Below are 18646 nucleotides of genomic sequence, written 5' to 3' on the forward strand. Positions count from 1 at the left end.
TGATATAAAGATACAACCTTTCTGTACTGTACTTTTTCTGTAGAATTGTAAGGGTATTCTAATCACTTTGCATGTTTTAAACCTTTTAAAGTGTGTGTATGAAATATACTGAGTTTGGATTAAAATACATTGAATTTGGACCTGATTTCATACTTGAAAGTAAACTGTTCCCTTCCTTGGAAGTTACATATCTGTAAGAGGATGGGAAATGGATTAATCAACAAAAAAGCATCAGTTAAATCCACGTATAGAATGTCATATACTCAAATCATGATTTTTCACATATGCTAAAACAGAAGTAAATTCTGGCATATTATTTAGAAATGAGATAAACTAAAACAATAACAACAACAACAAAAAACCCTAGTTGGTAGAGTGTCAGTCAATGAGCAAAATCAGATACCAAGTTCAAATCCCAGTCTCAGAACTTCAAAACAAAACAAAACAAAAAACCCTACTTGTCATCTTTTGTGGTAATATAGTTATCACTAGGGATTGGAAGAACTATATTTGTCTTTATATCAGAAAGGAGAAAATAGTGCAAATGTGAAATCAAGCTCTTTACATATGGGAACCCCATTTGTCTCCCTAAACTCCCCCATCTGTAGATTTCAGAAAGAGAAACTGCAACAATATGTTTTTAACTCTTTGTATGTTCATGCAAGAAACATGGACAGCTGGTGCCCAGAGTAGAAACAAGTTGGTCTACTGCCTGCCCATCATTCTCAGCGAAAGCATCTTCACTTGCCTCCACTTTAAACTATTAAGCATGGAGAGAGAATCCAGGAATTGGTGACAAATACCTGTAATCCTAGCTCAGGAGGATGAGAACTGAGGATAGGGACTGAAAGCTTGCCTGAGCAGTAAAGTCCATGAGACTTATCTCGAATTAAACACAAAGTCCCAAGTAGAGGTGTGGCTCAAGAGGTAAGGAGCCAAACAAGTGAAAAAAAAACAAGAGAGAATGAAAGTGAGCCCCAGTACCAGCCAGAAGAGAGAGAGAGAGAGACAGAGAGAGAGAGAGAGAATGATAGATGGGTTTGCGGAAAGGTCATTTTTTCCTTTGTTCGTGGTTGTGGGGTTTGAACCCAGGCCCTAGGCCCTGTCCCTGAGCTTTTTCTGCCCAAAGCTAGTGCTCCACCACTTTCAGCCACAGCTCTACTTCTGATTTTCTCGTGTTTAACTGGAGATAAGAGTCTCGCAGATTTTTCTGCCCCGGCTGGTTTTGAACTGCGATCCTCAGACCTCAGCCTCCTGAGTAGGTGGGATTACAGGTGCAAGCCACAGGCACCAAGCAGGTCATGAGTTCTTAATAAATTCTTTTGATATGATTTCAATGTGGTCTCTAGATTACCAATTTTTCCAACAAACCTAAAGAAAGGTCCTGTGACTAGTAGTTTTTTTAATTTTTTTTTCAGAGGAGGGTTACTATTAATCAATTCATTGGTGTGCAAGAATAGAGAAGTGAGGGAAGACTTGCTAGTGCTAGGGATGAGATAACCCTCTCATCATCTTTTTTTTTTTTCTTTAGCCAGTCCTGTGGGCTTGGACTCAGGGCCTGATCACTGTCCCTGGCTTCTTTTTGCTCAAGGCTAGCACTCTGCCACTTGAGCCACAGCGCCACTTCTGGCCATTTTCTATATATGTGGTGCTGGGGAATCGAACCCAGGGCTTCATGTATATGAGGCAAGCACTCTTGCCACTAGGCCACATCCCCCAGCCCTCTCATCATCTTCAGTTACTTTATGTGCTTCCTAAATAAGAGGCACTATACACCTCAAGAAAAAGATCTATTCAGTCTTTTCCCATTAAGGGGAAAATGTCTCCCACTCTTCCAATATGCCCAAAAGAACAGATTTCCACAAATGCATGTTTCATAAAATCATACCATGTCCAACTTTCCTCTATAACTCTGGTAACTAGCCAAAATTTATAACCAGAGTGATGGAGAGGCTTACACAAAGTATTACATTCCACTAACTACTAACTTTTTAGGAATAAATTACTAAGTAAGGTTTTACTGTTTGAATCTTGAGGCTCCCAAGAATTACTTCAGAGTACATGAGAAGCACGGCCCAAGAAACTTTTGTATTACAATTTCTTCTATTATTTTTGTATTGCCATTCCATTTTTCTTCTGTTTCCATCTAAAAAATAATGCTGTAGTAGATGATAATGTATATCCTTATGAAACTGTTCTTTTTCTGTAATCATACTGGGAGACCTTAGCTCAAACAGCATCGGGGAAATAATGCATATTGTAACTTTAATCAGTATGGCCAATATGTGAATGCCAGCCATATGCAAATGATGCTTTCCTTCATCCTGGAGAATAGTTGCCCTTTTTAATTTTTGCCAGTCCAGTGAGTGAAAAAAGTGGCATGTTGTTTTTCTAACTCACTTTTTTAAATTAGACTTCATGTCAATTTTATTGGAATTATTTTTTCTTATTTCTAAGAGTCAGCTGAACAGAATTACTGCATCTATGTTATGTCATGCACTTTCCCTAGTTCTCATTTGTCTTACAATATCTATTGCCATTAAAGTGTTTAAATTCTTAGAGTCAAGTGTAATTTTTTTCTTTTACATTTTTGGAGGACTTCAAATGTTTTTACGTCTCTTTTCATTCCCAGATTACATAATATTCTTCTAAATTTTATATAATCTTCCCAGCTTTCTTTTTCTATTGAGATGATTTACCTACTGAAACTTACTTTTCTTTTCTTTCTTTTTTTTTTTGCCAGTTCTGGAGCTTAAACTCAAGGCCTGAGCACTGTCCCTGGCTTCTTTTTGCTCAAGGCTAGCACTCTACCACTTGAGCCACAGAGCCACTTCTGGATTTTTCTATGTGTGTGGTGCGGAGGAATGGAACCCAGGGCTTCATGTATACGAGGCGAGCACTTTACCACTAGGCCATATTCCCAGCCCCTGAAACTTACTTTTTGCATATTGCAAGAAGCAAAAGTCAGAACAGTCTCAGAATTCAGTAGTCAGACACATAAACAACCAGAACACAAATTAGTGAGGGAGTGAACACATGATTCCACTCCAGATATGAAGGTCAGATCTTGCAAAGGTCAGATTTTGGAAGTATTTCCACAGGTTGAAACAGGGAGCCATTGGACTCGGGACTGAGCAAGCCTGGCATTTCGTGTTTCTGTTGGAGGGTCTTTCTGAGGATGAGCTGGTTTCCCATCTAGGGCCATCGGATGTGGTGCCTCCCTTGAGAGGAAAAGAAAGGTGACCTTGACCAAGAAGCATTGTCCGCATAACCTGCCTTCCAGAATTGTTACTCCTTTGCACAACTACTTAATAATAATTGGAAAACATAAAATAAAAATATATATATTCAAACCTGTCTGGAGCAAAACAGTAGGAAAAACAACCCAAGAACAAACAAGGCTCGCATAAGCCACAGCAAGCAGCGCACGCGCACTTCCACACGACTGGAAATGTGACGCAGTGGAGCAAGTCCCGCCTACCAGCAAGCGACGCATGCGCATTCTTGGAACTTTGCGACTTGCACCTCCGTCGCCCAGTGAGAGACGCAAGGGCTGCCGGGAAGATGGCGGGCGTGGGCCTGTCCGCGGCTGCTGTGGCTTGGGTCCCTTGTCGGAGCTGGGGCCGGGTCTTCGCCTGTCTCGATCCCCACGGTAGCCTGGGCGCGCTACTGGCACAGAAGCCTCTGCGGGCGCCCTCTTGGCTCCCAGGTTAGTGTCGCATTGCGGGAGTGAGAGGCATTCATTCCCGCACCCTGTGGTCCGTCCGTTCCCGTGTACTGTGCTTTGGGCGCTGCATTCAAAAAAGCTTATTCCCCTCTCCCTCTCTTTCTCAGGACTCCTGGTTTAGTGCGCCTGTACAGTTATATGAGGCCGAATTTAGGTATTCTTGGAATCCCAGGCGCTTCGTGGCGCCTTACACTCTGCCCTCTGCCCTTTGCCCTCCCGCTGCTGCAGCCATGCCCTCCAGGGAAACGTCAGGATGCGTGGTTCCTGTGCTGGGTCATCCCCTTCAGCCCCCTTGCCCTTCCTGTGCCTGGCTTAAGGAAGGAAACCCGGGGCGTGATCCCTGCAGCTTCTCTCCCCGCCCCTGCCTTGGGGGTCCTGGGCTTTAAACTCCGCGGGAGCGACCACCCAGGCCCTTTCTGTGTCTGTTTTTCAGGCCTCCCTCCAATTGTTGATTCCACTACCTCTTGAGGCTTTTCAGCCACCGCCACTCCCTTTCACTCCCTTTACCCCCAGTATCTAGAATTACAGAATGAATAATTTCTACCGAAAAAAAAAAAACACAACCCTGTTATCATTACTTTTCCAAAGGAAACTAAAATATGGACCCAAGTTTTTCTTTGGATTTTATTTTTGGGTGTTTTGGGCATGCAGCCGTCAAGTGCCTGGTACTTGGAAGGGTAATAGGAGACCTTGTTTCCTGTTATACTACTACAACCGATGAAAAGTTATTTGTAAAGCAACTGCTCACTGATCTTTCCCAGTTGATATAGAATAATGAGAGTCTATTACCACGGCTTGTAATTTTATAGGTGAGTGGGAGTCAGTAGTAAAAAGCGTCAGCACATCTTTGAAATAATTTCCCCAAGGAGGAGCAAACTCGTTTCCCCAAGTCCCGCCAAAAGGAGGGGATATGAAATTCCTGAAACATTTTTTTAAAAAAAGGAAGACAACCTCACAAAACAAGGCAACAAGGTTGACACTATTGTACATAAATCTGAATATTAATGTAGTCTGTTTTGGTTTTCCTGGCAAATTGATTTTTTTTTAAAATGGGTGCTGGTACTGGGGCTTTAGCTTCAGACCTTAAGCTCTTGTTCAGCTTTTACCCCCCACCCCTACCCCAAAGCTGGCACTCTACCACTTGAGCTTCACCTCCACTTGCAGATTTTTGCTGGTTAAAATTGAAGTTAAGAGTCTTGCAGATCTTTCTTCCTGGGCTGGGTTCAAACTGCAGTTCTTAGATCTCGGTCTCTTGAGTAGCTAGGATTAAAATCATGAGCCACCGGTGTCTGTTGGAAATACTTTTTTCATATCAGAGAGTTAAGAAAGCTAAGACTAAAAATGTATGTTTTTCCAAAAACAGTTTGCAAAGTGTAATATGTGTTTTGTATACTTTGTTTAGCTTGCAGAAAAATGGCATCACTTTCTTTCCTTAATCGACCTGACCTTCCAAACCTGGCATATAAGAGTTTAAAAGGCAAAACACCAGGAATTATCTTCATCCCTGGTTATCTTTCTACTATGAATGGTACAAAAGCATTGGCCATTGAGGAATTTTGCAAATCTGTAGGTCACGCCTATATCAGGTAGGAAAAATACATCCATACTAGTTAGACTTGCAATAAAGAATTACTTCTGCCTTAGCCAGGTGAAGTAAATGCTAGCATTTTTATAGGTTAATTTATTTTAATGGTCTGTAAGTACTCTTCTTATGGTTTAGAGTCTTTGTAAAAGCAAACTTTATAATATCTTAAAGTCCTTGTGCCACATTGTCAGTACTGGGAACAAGTATTGTTCCCAATACTGTGAATGATATTGTTAGGGAGCAAGTGGTAGCTAAGTTCTTTACATAAAATATGTGACAAAAACATATGCTACTTGGATTTGTTATAAGCTCTTGCACTTATGTTGTGGGTCCCATTAGAGCTGTCAGGCTTTATTTGACCACTCTTTATCCCCTTTTAAAATGTGCATTTAGGGTTGAGGGCATAGTTCAATGGTAGAGTATGTTTAGCATGCACAGAGGTCCTGGGTTCAATCTCCAGTACCATGCCAAAAAAAAAAGTATTTAAAGATAATCCAATACTTTTGAAAACCATAAAGTTACTGTTGTATAATTCACATTTCTGCTAAGTTCTTCCTCCCCCCTGAATATATAAGCATAAAGGATAAGAGGTTTGTGTTTGAAACTTAATTTTACAGTTCCTAATGTTTTTTATTGATAATTTTAAGTAAATCCACTTATTTATTTCTTCAGTAAGTTTAACTGCAAGCCATTTATTTAGTGTTGTAATTTTCCAGAAGGCAGTAGGGTATAGTAATAGTGTAGTAGTAAGACACACACACTCATACTCACTATAGACAGGATAGAGAAAGAATTGGCCTTGGAATTTAAAAAATTAAGTACTGGGGGCTGGGGATATGGCCTAGTGGCAAGAGTGCCTGCCTCATATACATGAGGCCCTGGGTTCGATTCCCCAGCACCACATATACGGAAAATGGCCAGAAGTGGCGCTGTGGCTCAAGTGGCAGAGTGCTAGCCTTGAGCAAAAAGAAGCCAGGGACAGTGCTCAGGCCCTGAGTCCAAGCCCCAGGACTGGCCAAAAAAAAAAAAAAATGTGTGTATGCGTGTGTATGTACATGTGTTTGCATGCACACACATCATATCAGAGGTCAACTCTGCTTCACACACTCATTCATTTTACTCATTGCTGGTACTCTACACTGGAGCCACACCTCCATTCTGCATTTTGTAGGTTAATTGGAGGTGGAGTCCTGCAGACTTTTCTCCCTCAGTTGGTTTCAAGCCTCAATCCTCTGGCTCTCAGCCTTCTGAAAAGTTAATATTACAGGCATGAGATAATTGGTGCCTTGTTCTGTTTACTTTTATACTGACTTATACTATGAAATGTAGAGCTTGACAATGAAATCACTAGTTTATTACACAAGAAATGATACATATGGTCATATTAAAATAGTTTGTTAACATCCTGTTGCTATGCCTAAAATGTAATTTTTGTTAGCGCTCCTGAAGATAACCACAGTTTTAAGGAGAGTGTCCTTTGATAATTATTTCTTATTTGGAAAGGTTGTAAGAATAGAATAGTGATACTATTTAGGTCTTAAAAGTGTGTGTGCATGTGCATGCCTGTGTGTGCCTGTGCTTGGTGTTTGTACTGGGGCTTATACTTAGAATCTTGGAAACTCTTGATCTCTGGTTTTGCTTTTTCTCTCATAGCTGGCATTCTACCACTTCAGCTCACTTAACTCACACTTCTAATTCTGGTTTTTTGCTGGTTACTTGGAGGTAATAGTCTCTGATTTGTGTGCCTGGGCTGGCTTTATACCTTCAGTCTTATCTTCCTGAGTAGGTAGGATTATAGGCATAAGCCATTGGTACCAGGCTCTATATGTGTTTGGATTTTTATCTTCTGTCTTTAGAATAAGATTTAGCAAGAGTGAACTGTTCTATTTAACTTATAAATCATTAGCATCACTAAGTTTATACAGACATACCTCATTTTATTGCACTTCACACAGACTGAATTTTTAACAAATTGAGAATTGGCAATCTAAAATCAAGCAAAGTCTGTCAGCACCATGTTTTCAGAAGCTTAGATCACTATTAGCATTTTTGGCCATAGTGTATTTTTTTAAATGAAGATATGTACTTTTTGTAGACATATGCTATTGCATACTTAGTGGACTTCAGTGTAGCATAAATATAACTATTATTCATTGGAAACAAAAATTTCTTTTTATCACAAGAAATGTATACACTTCCCTACTACGTAACTGTACCCTTTTTGCACAACACCTTGTCAAAACATTTGTGTTCAATTAATAAATAAATTAAAAAAGAATAAAAAAAGACAAGCAGTAACACGTAATTATATATCTGATCTATAGAGAAACAGATATCCTCATAGGTACTGGTAGAAATATCATACGATACATTAACTTTATTTTTATTTATTATTTATTGTAAGTCCTAGGGCTTGAACTCTGGGGCTGGGCCCTGTCTCTGAGCTTTTGCGCACAAGCCTAGGGCTCTACCACTTAAACCACAGCTCCACTTCCAGCTTTTTGTGGTTAATTGGAGATAAGAGCCTCACAGACTTTTTTGTCCAAGCAGGCTTCGAACCATGATCCTCAGATCTCAGCCTCCTGAGTAGCTAGGATTACAGGCATGAGCCACTGTTGCCTGGCTTAATGTATTCACTTTTTAAAAGTCTAATGTAGATGTGGATATGGAAATAGATATAAAAATAGACCTATGTGTTAAAAATGTTTAATTATTGCCATTATTGGTAATTGTTGGTAATTATTAGCATTGTTATCACTTTCTATATTTAATAACTATAGTTGTTTACTCACAAGATGTTTCCCTAGCTCTTTTTTGTGATAATTGCTGGTGTGTGTGTGTGTGTGTGTAGCACTTTACAGACAAAGGTTCTCAAATGACATGCAAGAGTAATTGTGAAACAGTTCTCTGTGGTTGGGAAATCTCTGGTTTTGCCCCTGCCTTCACATTTGCCCAAACAGAGCAAAACCGCCCTCACCCATACCACAAAACTAAGCAGTGCTTGAGATTCCCGAAAAATAAATAAATAAATAAATAAATAAATAAATAAATAAATAAAAATTTCTTCTGACTGTTGTGATACTTGTTTTATTACAGTGCTATAGAACAGAACCCACAATATAGTTGAGGTATATGTGTATTTTCCTTCTTGGAGAAACTCTGTATTTTTTTGTTTGGAAGCCAGCTATACTAGTCATAAGTAGTTGCCCATCAAAGAGGAGGAAAAGAAATCACCTGATTTCTTCTCTATTGTCCTTTGTCTGTCTTCTAGGTAGTATGGACTGAGGGAGAAACAATGATTGTGATTTTTAGACTTTTTTTTTTTTTTTTTTTAGCCAGTCCTGGGCCTTGGACTCAGGGCCTGAGCACTGTCCCTGGCTTCTTCCTGCTCAAGGCTAGCACTCTGCCACTTGAGCCACAGCGCCGCTTCTTTTTTTTTTTCTGTATATGTGGTGCTGGGGAATCGAACCTAGGGCCTCGTGTATCCGAGGCAGGCACTCTTGCCACTAGGCTATATCCCCAGCCCCGATTTTTAGACTATTAACGGCAGCCTTATTCTATTTCTCAAGGATCTAATATCACTTTAACCTAAAAATAATTTCTTCCTTCTAGCATACAAAATCCCTCTGTCTAAAGAAGCATTTATATACTATGTTCATATTAGAATATATTAATTTATGTTCATATATTCATATACACTAATAACTTAAGGATTTATTAGTAAAATAAGAAAGCAATATTTAAACAAAATAATTCTTTTAATTTTTACCTTCTAATTTTATTCATTTATCGGATATTGTAATCCTTAGTGTGTGAACCCTCCAAGCCTAGCTACTATGAAGAATGTAGAGACAAAAGTAAGATAATGTTATTTCCCGATAATATTATTTCCTTTCTTATAGTCTCCCCGAAATAAATATACACAGTCTACTCTCCTTCTCTATATCCCCTTCTCCCCTTTCTACCCATATTTCTTGTCTCTCTCCTCCTTCTTGCACCTCCCTCTTTCTCTCCCTTCCCTCTTTTATTGTGTCTTAGCAAAATATCATGAATTGCCCGTGACTGATAACATGAATGCTGTGAAGTTCCATGGGAATTTTTTTTTTTCAACTCTCCTGGGAAGTCTTTCTCCCAAAAAGTTAGATTTGCACAAAGCTCTGAGAAATATTTCAGGTGAAGGAAACAAGGTGATAAAGTATGAAACAGATATAAGAAAAGAACTTATTTTAAGACATGCGAATTAATCAGTTTGGCTGTAGCAGTTGTTTCTTCTGATCAAAAAGCAATATGAGATGCACAGAAGACAATGTTCTTAAACAGTAGGCTAAAGCATTAAATTTTGTGTTATATGGCACAGGAAGCAGTTAAAGGTGACACCATATTGATAAGAAAGCCCAAGAAAACCCAGCAATTTATGATCCATTAAGGGTCAGTCATGGGGACACAATTAGACAACTATGATATAGTCTGGGTCTTAGACAGAGACCTAAGAGCCAGGCACCAGTGGCTCATCTCTCTCTCTCTCTAATCCTAGCTACTCATAAGGCTGAGATCAAAGGATCCCAGCCCAAGCAGAAAAGTCTGTGAGACACTTACGTCTAATTAACCACCAAAAAGCCACAAGTGGAGCTTTGGCTCCAGTGGTAGAGCACTAGTCTTGAGCAAAAGAAGCTAGGGGACAGCACATAAGCCCTAGACCCCCAGAACTCACCCACCCCACCACCGCAGACACAAAAAAAGACATATCAATATTGGCCTGTAATCCTAGGACTGGGGGGCTGAGACTCGGAGATTGAGAGTTTGAGCATTGCACTGCCCAGTGTCCAAAACAAAAGGATGCTGGGTTTACCAAAGTATAAAGACCAGAGGTGTGAGGAGAAATCAGTGGTGATTGCATAGGGCAGGCAGTGTTCTGTCCTTGGATAAAGTTGAATAAAGCTGTCCTTAGAAAAGATAAACCAATAGAGAATGCTGAAATACACATTGACTAATATTTTACTGTATTTTGAGAATAAACGTACTATAAGAATAAGTATACTATCCTGAAAGAAAATTTAGTAAGTGAACACATAGACATCTGTATAAAGATTTAGATAATAAGGGGCTGGGATTATGGCCTAGTGGTCTGGCCTCATATACATGAAGCCCTGGGTTTGATTCCTCAGTACCACATTTATAGAAAAAGCCAGAAGTGGTGCTGTGGCTCAAGTGGTAGAGTGCTAGCCTTGAGCAAAAAGAAGCCACGGACAGTGCTCAGGCCCTGAGTTCAAGCCCCAGGACTGGCAAATAATAATAATAATAATAATGATTTAGATATAAGTACATATTTTCCCCTTTTTTCAGGTTTGACTATTCAGGAGTTGGAAATTCAGATGGTAACTTAAAAGACTGCACTGTGGGTAAATGGAGAAAAGATGTGCTTTCTATACTTGATGATGTAGCCAAAGGACCGCAGGTGACTTTTTGTTGATAATCACTAACTCAACCAATATTATAATTGCTTTGGGTATGAAAATATATTTAATATTTACATGTTTTAACAATTTTGCTAAAGTTATGGTTAAAATTCTATCATTTTCTGTTTCTAGTGAAAAGCAGGCAGCAGTTTACATACTATTATATTTATTTTCAGAATTTATGTATTTTATAGACCTGATAGTTTACAAAACAATTATAGTTAAATTTTACCTTGTGTCAAATATTATAAGTCCAAGCTACATGGATATAAAAGAGAGGGAAAATGTACATATATTTGCTTGCTCCTCATTCACTTTACACACAAAAAAGAAACTCTTTCTTTGAAATAATGTTTTTGTTTGTAGATTCTAATTGGTTCTAGCCTTGGTGGATGGCTTATGCTTCATGCTGCAGTTGCACGGCCAGAAAAGGTTGTGGCTCTTATTGGTGTGGCTACAGCTACAGATGCCCTAGTGACCCAGTTCCGTCAACTTCCTGTTGAGGTAAGTCACAAGTTACTTTGGCAATCCTAGTATGTGTCACCTATCATTCTGCTTTACTTTGACATGTTATGATGGTTTATCTGTTCTCTTAGCTGATTTTTGGGGGGGGAGGGAGATGCAGGCTCATTGCTCAGGTTTAGTTATTGCTCAGGTTTGGCCTCTGGTTTTAGTATTTTTTGTTTCACAATTCCTTCAAATTATTATGAAATATTTGAGCCACAGTAGTGAAACCATACTTTGTAATTTATTTAGAATTTTGTTTGTTTTGTTTTATAGTGTTGGAGATCAAACCCAAGGCCTTGTGTATGCTACTTCAGGGTTGTATTCCCAGTCTCACAGTTCCTTTATTAGCAACATTTTCCTTAATTACATATACTTGTTTGGATCATGCATCATGATCTTTTTTGGTACCTCTTATCCTCACTTTGTTGCATCTGGGCAATAGTACCTGTTCTTATGACCATGCTAGAGTGGACTAATCATTTGTAAAACTCATTTTTTCAGCCTAAAAGTAACTTGAGATCCTCCATGCAGATACTGACAATCAAAATTAACATATAGGATATAAAATGTGTTATTTCTAGCTTACACAGTTGGCTTTTTTTTTTGGTACTCCTAATTCTTGCCTTTATAAAAAGTACCTATGATAATTAATCATGGTAGAAGTAAAGTTTCTCCATTAAAGATAACTAGTCTTTTAGAGTCTTTGATTAGATAATATTTAAGTATGTTGTCTACATGGATAAAGAAATAAGTAGAGCAGCATAAAAACCTGTAAATGAATGTATAATAGGTGATATATTTCACATATCATGCACATAAAAGCCAAAATTTAAAAAAATACAAGAAGGAAAGAAATCAGCAGACTATCAGTGAGCTGGGCACTGATGGCTCATGCCTGTAATCCTAGCTACTCAGGAGGCTGAGATCTGAGGATCACGGTTCAAAGCCAGATAGGGCAGGAAAGTCTATGAAACGCCTGTCTCCAACTAATACAGAAAAAGTCTGGAAGTGATATTGCAGCTCCAGTGGTAGAGTACTAGCTTTGGGTAATAGCAGCACCCAGGCTCAGAGTTCACACCCCAGGATCAGGGGGAAAAAAATTGTCTGCCTGTCTGTCTATCTATCTGTCTGTCTTTCTGTCTATCTATTTAGAGATAATAACTTACTTACATAAAGTAGGAATATGGGGAATTTTTAGCATACTTTGTATTTTCCATGTTTTCTCTGACTGGATTACTAAAAACAGTTTTTATTGAAAAAATGAGAATATGTTTTAATCTAAATAACAGGAATTTTTAAAGGATCTTAGTTCTGTAATGTTTCTTGTTAAGGGAGTAAATATAGAAATGGTATTACTGTTCAGTTTTCAGGATATATTTGAAATATCTATTACCCAAAACAAACAGAAGAAACCTTTTTAGCATTTCTAAGAGCCTAAATGGCAATAATTGTACATGTTTAATATATAAGAATGTGAGCATGAACAACCCTTGTCATATTTTTTATTTTCATTTCTATACTTGATTTTCCTGTGACCCTATACCCATTTTAGATACTTCAATTTTTTATTACTTTGAAATTTTAACAACTTTTACTCTTAAGATTTGGTTTTATGAATGTACTTTTCTCTCCATTTCCCTTTTAAGTAAGCAACACCTGATTTAAGAGGCTGTATGATAAAATTAGACAAATCTGTTTGATTCCTAGCTGTAGCATGATATATAACTTCTCTAAACCTCAATATCCTTGTTTATACAAATGGAATAATAGTCTTAGTGCCAGGCTCTTGTGAGATGTATGTGTTAAGTAACTTGCTCATAGTATTTTAGTTTTTACAATTACCATTATTGTATTTTTATTATATCTGCCCTCTTATCAAGGACTGCTTTTTGACTATCTAAGCCTATCAGAATACAGGGCCAGAGTTCAAGCCCCAGTACCAGTACTGGGAAAAACAAAATAAAACAAATGATCATATGTTTACCATGTATACATGCTTTGCTGTTTTCACCCATATTTTCCCTACAGGTACAAAAGGAAGTTGAGATGAAAGGTGTATGGTCCATGCCATCAAAATACAATGAAGAAGGCTTTCATCATGTTCAGTACAGTTTCATTAAGGAAGCAGAGCACCACTGCTTGTTACACAGCCCTATTCCAGTGCACTGTCCTGTAAGATTGCTCCATGGCTTGATGGATGACATCATACCTTGGCATACGTCCATGCAGGTTGCTGATCGACTACTTAGCACAGATGTAGATGTCATCCTCAGGAAGCATAGTGATCACGAAATGAAGGAAAAAGCAGACATTCAACTTCTTGTTTACACAATTGATGACTTAATTGATAAGCTCTCAACCATGCCACAATAGAAGCACATTTTCAATTTGTATGTAATGTATCCAGAAGAAAGTATGTATTTAATAATGTCTTTGCACAGGTAATAGAAATGAGATGACAGTATCTGCTACTATGGCTGCTGTAGGGAAAATTTTCTCCTTCCTGCTATTTTTGATATTTATTTCCATTAAAAATATTTCCTTTTTTTTCTAAAGTCAGGACATGTGTATCTTACTCATATGTTAACTTTGTCAGCCTTTAATTGTGTTCTCTCCTCTTTAGTATTACAATAAAGCTTTACTATTTTCTTTTTGTTTGGTACTATTGTGTATGGAAATTAGCAGAATGACTTTGGACTTTAAAAATCAGTTCACAAAATCGAGTGGGAAATTTTTTGAAGTAAATTTGAAATGCGTAGAAAAAATCTGAAGAGGGGCTGGGGATATGGCCTAGTGGCAAGAGTGCTTGCCTTGTATACATGAGGCCCTGGGTTCGATTCCCCAGCACCACATATACAGAAAAAAACGGCCAGAAGTGGCGCTGTGGCTCAAGTGGCAGAGTGCTAGCCTTGAGCAAAAAGAAGCCAGGGACAGTGCGCAGGCCCTGAGTTCAAGGCCCAGGACTGGCAAAAAAAAAAAAAAAAAAAAAAAAAAAAAGAAAGAAAAAATCTGAAGAATAATAAAGTTGAAACAAGGCTATATCATATGAAAACTTAAAATTAAGGTTTTACTTCATTAAAGACTTACAACTTCTAACAGTGATATGGAGGAGATATTTATGTTTTGACACACATCATCTGTTTAAGTGATACAGCCATCCTTTGCCTTGGAATAGGGCGTCACAGTGATCATCTGGTTCGCTTTTAACTGATATAGACCAGGCTGACTTCAAACTTGCATTCGTCCTGCCTCATCCTCCCAAATGAGGAGATTACAGACATTTCCTGGCTGAAAAGTTACTTAATGATGTGATTTTTTTTATATTATTAGTAAGACTAATGAGAAAATTGGCATTTCTTTGTTACTGCCTACTTACAGAATTTTTTTTTTCAAATGTGTGCTTAAGTACAAATATCCAAGTGACTACCACTTCAATTGTAGGGCTTTCTGGGTTTCAGTAAGGAAATAGAAAAGCTAATATTAAGTGTATCGTGTGTGTGTGTGTGTTATGTTGGCAGTACCTGGCTTTGAATGCAGCACTTGCTAGTTAAGTGCTATACCACTTAAATCATACCCTGAATATTTTTTGCTTTAGTTTGGTTTTCAGAGAAGTCTTACCTGTGGCTGGACTTTCACTTCAGTCTTCCTATCTCTGCCTCATGGGTAGCTGAGATTACAGGCATGCACCACATTCAGCTTGTATTTTGAGATAAGGTCTCCCTGTTTTTGTCCAAGCTGGCCTTGAACTACTGTTCTGTCTCTGCTACCCAGGTATCTAGGATTACAGGCATATGCCACTGAAGGTACTTCTTTCTCCCTTTTTTTAAAATAACTAAAAATGAATTTTCTAAGTGGACGGCCTTGAATTACTGAGTTGGTTTTTTTTTTTTTTTTTAAGGTATCCGTTTTAGCTGGATTTTATTTATCTTTCTTGGGCCATGTCAAAGTGAAACTTTAATTAAATTGACAACATGACTCATATACAATGAGCATGTGTCAAAGATTTATTTAACTCATTAATGAAAGAGCCAGCAGATAGTAAACCTGGTTCAAAGAATAATTTTAGAACTGAGGTGTTTACAGGCATTGAAGAAAAGGTGTTAAAATTTTTATGCAAGAAAATGTTATAGAAGGATGACTTATTATCCTTAGGGACTTATTTTGTTGGCCCTTGGCTACCTGAGAACTTAGATTTCATGGAGCTTCCACTATCTGTAGAATGGTGTCCAATTGTACAAAATGTGGTTTGTACTAAATATATACTTTTCTTCTGGGAGCTCAAAGTTTTGGTAGGCACCAGGGATTTGGCCAGCCCCTAGTTAAAAGCCTTGGCATTGGCTAGCAAGCTTCCTTGGTAGACAACATTTTGGATGTGTGGTTACAGGCCATTGTTGAGGGAACTGAGTTCAGCCTGTGTGACTCCATTGGAAGAGGATTCTTGGAAGCGTTCACTGAGTTTCCATGGACTTTACCCCGTGTTGCCTTTTTCCTTTGTGGACCTTCACTATAACAAGTCAGCATTGAGTAGAGCTGTATGCAGAGTGCCTAGTCCCAAATCCTAGCTAATTTTTGAACTATAGGACATCTAGAGGATGTAGATTAACTGTATTAACGATAGAATTAAGCCACAATTTGAAGTTATCCTTTACACCTGAATAAATAATAAATCAAGCTAAAAGAGTAATCTGTGGGTACATTAAGGGCATGTTTTTGCCAGATATTACTAGGCATAAATATTATAAAAGCAAAGGCTTCCTGCTCATGAGTTTTCTGGAGCTAAGCATAACCAAAATGTAAGATTGGAGATTCATGGTGTATATGGAGACAGTATGACCCAGCAGTTAAGGGTGGACACTGGAGTTTGGGATTGAATCCTGCCTTGCCATTTACTAGCTCTGTGACTAAGCAATTTACTTAACTTCACTGAACCTCGTTTTCCTCATCTGTCAGGTGGCGTGATATAAACTTAAATCATAGAAATAAGCATTAAACATCACACATTTAGGACACATAAGAGACACTACCTTTTTTGTGTGTGTTTGCTTGCTTGAATTTTATTATGTGTAGAGCACAGCCCAGTGTGAGATGATGAACAATATTTGGTGTTACAGGAAGGGGAAGAGTAAGCAAGAAAATGCATAGAGCTTCTAAAGCTAAACTGGATTGGATTTTTCCTAACATGAAAATCCCAAATTGGAATACGTTAGTTCTATGGCATGCATTTACATGTCCAAAGTGATTTTTTTTTCTTTTAAAGAAGAGGAAAAGCAGTTCTTAATAACACCTGTTTTAGAGTTTAGCTCTGTATAGGTTGCATCACAAATTTCAAATGAAATTAAACTGGTGAGACTTAATTGTGGAACTCTCAAGTAAATATGTCAAATGTTCATTGAACTTGGAATAGATAAAAAATAAAAATGAAACTTGTTTTCTGCAGGAGAAGAAAAGGTATGTGAAATTTAGCTACAATGACTTCAAGATAACTTCAGAGGGATTGGTTACTGTGTCCCCTGACAATACCAAAATCTGAAGATGCTCAAGTTCCTTATGTGAAATGGCATAGTATTTGCATGTAACCAATGCACATCCTCTAATATGCTTCTAGCTATCACTAGATTATGTGTAATACCCAATGTTTTAGGTACAATGACTGGGAGAAAAACCTATACATGTTCAGTACTGTTGTGTTTTTTCCTAATCTGGATCTGCAATTGGACCCTCAGCTATAGTATGTGTAGCTATAGAGGACCAACTGTAACTTTAGGATCTCTGATCTAAAAGTAGCTTTAGGAACAATCTTATAGTCTGCATGAGTTGATTATGAAAAAAATCAAATGTTTTGGTATATTTCTGGAATATCTAGAAAAAAATTAAACCAAATGTATATTTTAGGGAAGATACCTTTTTTCTTTCCTTTCCCATGGGTTTTCATACTTTTGCTGATATTTCCAACTTTCTTCTACTAAAAACAGCAGTTCAAGCCTGGCACTGGTGGTTCACGCCTATAATCCTAGCTACCCAGGAAGCTTAGATCTGAGAATTGCAGTTCAAAGCCAGACCTGGCAGGAAAGTGTGAGACTCTTTTATCTCTAGTTAACCAGCAAAAACCACAAGTGTAGCTGTGGCTCAAATGGTGAGTGCTGGCCTTAAGCAAAAAATGCTTAAGGATAATGCCCAGGTCCTGATGACTTCAAGCCACAGGACTGGTACAAAAAAAATTTTCCCCCTTCTCCAGGAAGTTTGTACACACTTTGTGCCCTCACAGCATTGTATCCTTAGCTTTTTGATAGAATTTACTGCACTGAAACTCTCAGCTTGTTTGCCATCCTCCTTTCAAAGGTCAGAAGCTTTGCCTTGACCACAGTTTATCTGCAGACATCCTGACATGCAATGAACTGCTTTGAGGGCTTCTCCTTGCCCAACTTGTAATAATAGTATTCTCTTGAGTTTGGGCCCTAGCAGTCTTATGATGTTATTTATTTACCTTGAACAACATGTACACAATTTATGGTTTTAACTACTACCTGCATGGGGATGATTCAAGTCGACTCTGCCATCTAGATGTCTCTTTTGAGTGCCAGACTCATAAAACTGTCTAGTGAACTCAAGTAGACCAAAGGCCTCCCAAGTGTGTTAAATCCAAGTCTTATTATCTTTCCCTTTTATATACCATCCCATCTATGAATCCTTTTGCAATAAATGGCACCAGCACTACTACTTCTGTTACCAAGTCAAACTGTGAGTCACTGTCTCCTTTATTCAAGTAAGAGCTGAAGTTCTTGGTCTATGGAAAATCTCGAACGCATGGTATATGTCTATGTAAGGCTGAAAGAAGGCTTAACTGTGCATATTAGCCCTTACAAGTGTCCATGGCATAAATACCTCCCAACATGGTTGGTTTTAAACTCCATAACATGTGAATACTAAGCTGGGAAGAAATGCCCAGCACCACACAATTGCATAGTATTTACTCCATACAGAGACCATTAGCCCAATTATCCTCAAAACATAAGTAAATGGGAAACAGCAAAATGGAAAGCAATTTGCTCTTTATATTTAACCTTAAATAACCTTTTAGTATTAAACCTTTGTAATATAATGTTCAGGTAATTCAGTTACTAATACTGGCTGAATTTAATAACATCCTTAAGCCTGAATTTTTAACCATAGACTTTTATAAGCACACTTCTTTATGATCTGAACTTGATGTTCCAGCTTCATTTCTTTTTCCCATGGGTCTTTCTGCTTTTGGCCTATGCTTTGCTGATATGTTCAAATAAGCTGTTATTGCCAATAATAACCCACAGCCTTTCTGGTTCACCCATCTACCTGACAGACAACAATTTATTTTTCAATAAAGTAATCACAGAT

At 38.1% G+C, this 18646-nt stretch overlaps 1 protein-coding gene across 1 annotated transcript; it reads left to right on the forward strand.

Annotated features, from left to right (window-relative positions):
* The first annotated feature begins 3520 nt into the window (after positions 1-3520).
* Positions 3521-13924, forward strand: Abhd10 (abhydrolase domain containing 10, depalmitoylase). The gene is made up of 5 exons (XM_048346589.1): positions 3521-3709; positions 5130-5313; positions 10656-10767; positions 11135-11272; positions 13304-13924. The coding sequence occupies exons 1-5, from the start codon at positions 3565-3567 to the stop codon at positions 13646-13648; spliced, it is 924 nt and encodes a 307-aa protein (XP_048202546.1). The 5' UTR covers positions 3521-3564; the 3' UTR covers positions 13649-13924.
* The last annotated feature ends 4722 nt before the right edge of the window (positions 13925-18646 follow it).

The sequence above is a fragment of the Perognathus longimembris genome, chromosome 5, assembly GCF_023159225.1.
Source record: "Perognathus longimembris pacificus isolate PPM17 chromosome 5, ASM2315922v1, whole genome shotgun sequence".
Taxonomy (NCBI): Eukaryota; Metazoa; Chordata; class Mammalia; order Rodentia; family Heteromyidae; genus Perognathus; species Perognathus longimembris.

Bases quoted from the DNA above. Each gene is read 5' to 3' on its own strand.
- Abhd10 (XM_048346589.1), top strand. From the start codon at position 3,565: ATGGCGGGCGTGGGCCTGTCCGCGGCTGCTGTGGCTTGGGTCCCTTGT. The intron at 5,314-10,655 runs GTAGGAAAAATA...CCCTTTTTTCAG, and splicing joins GTAGGTCACGCCTATATCAG to GTTTGACTATTCAGGAGTTG. The intron at 10,768-11,134 runs GTGACTTTTTGT...TTTTGTTTGTAG, and splicing joins ATGTAGCCAAAGGACCGCAG to ATTCTAATTGGTTCTAGCCT.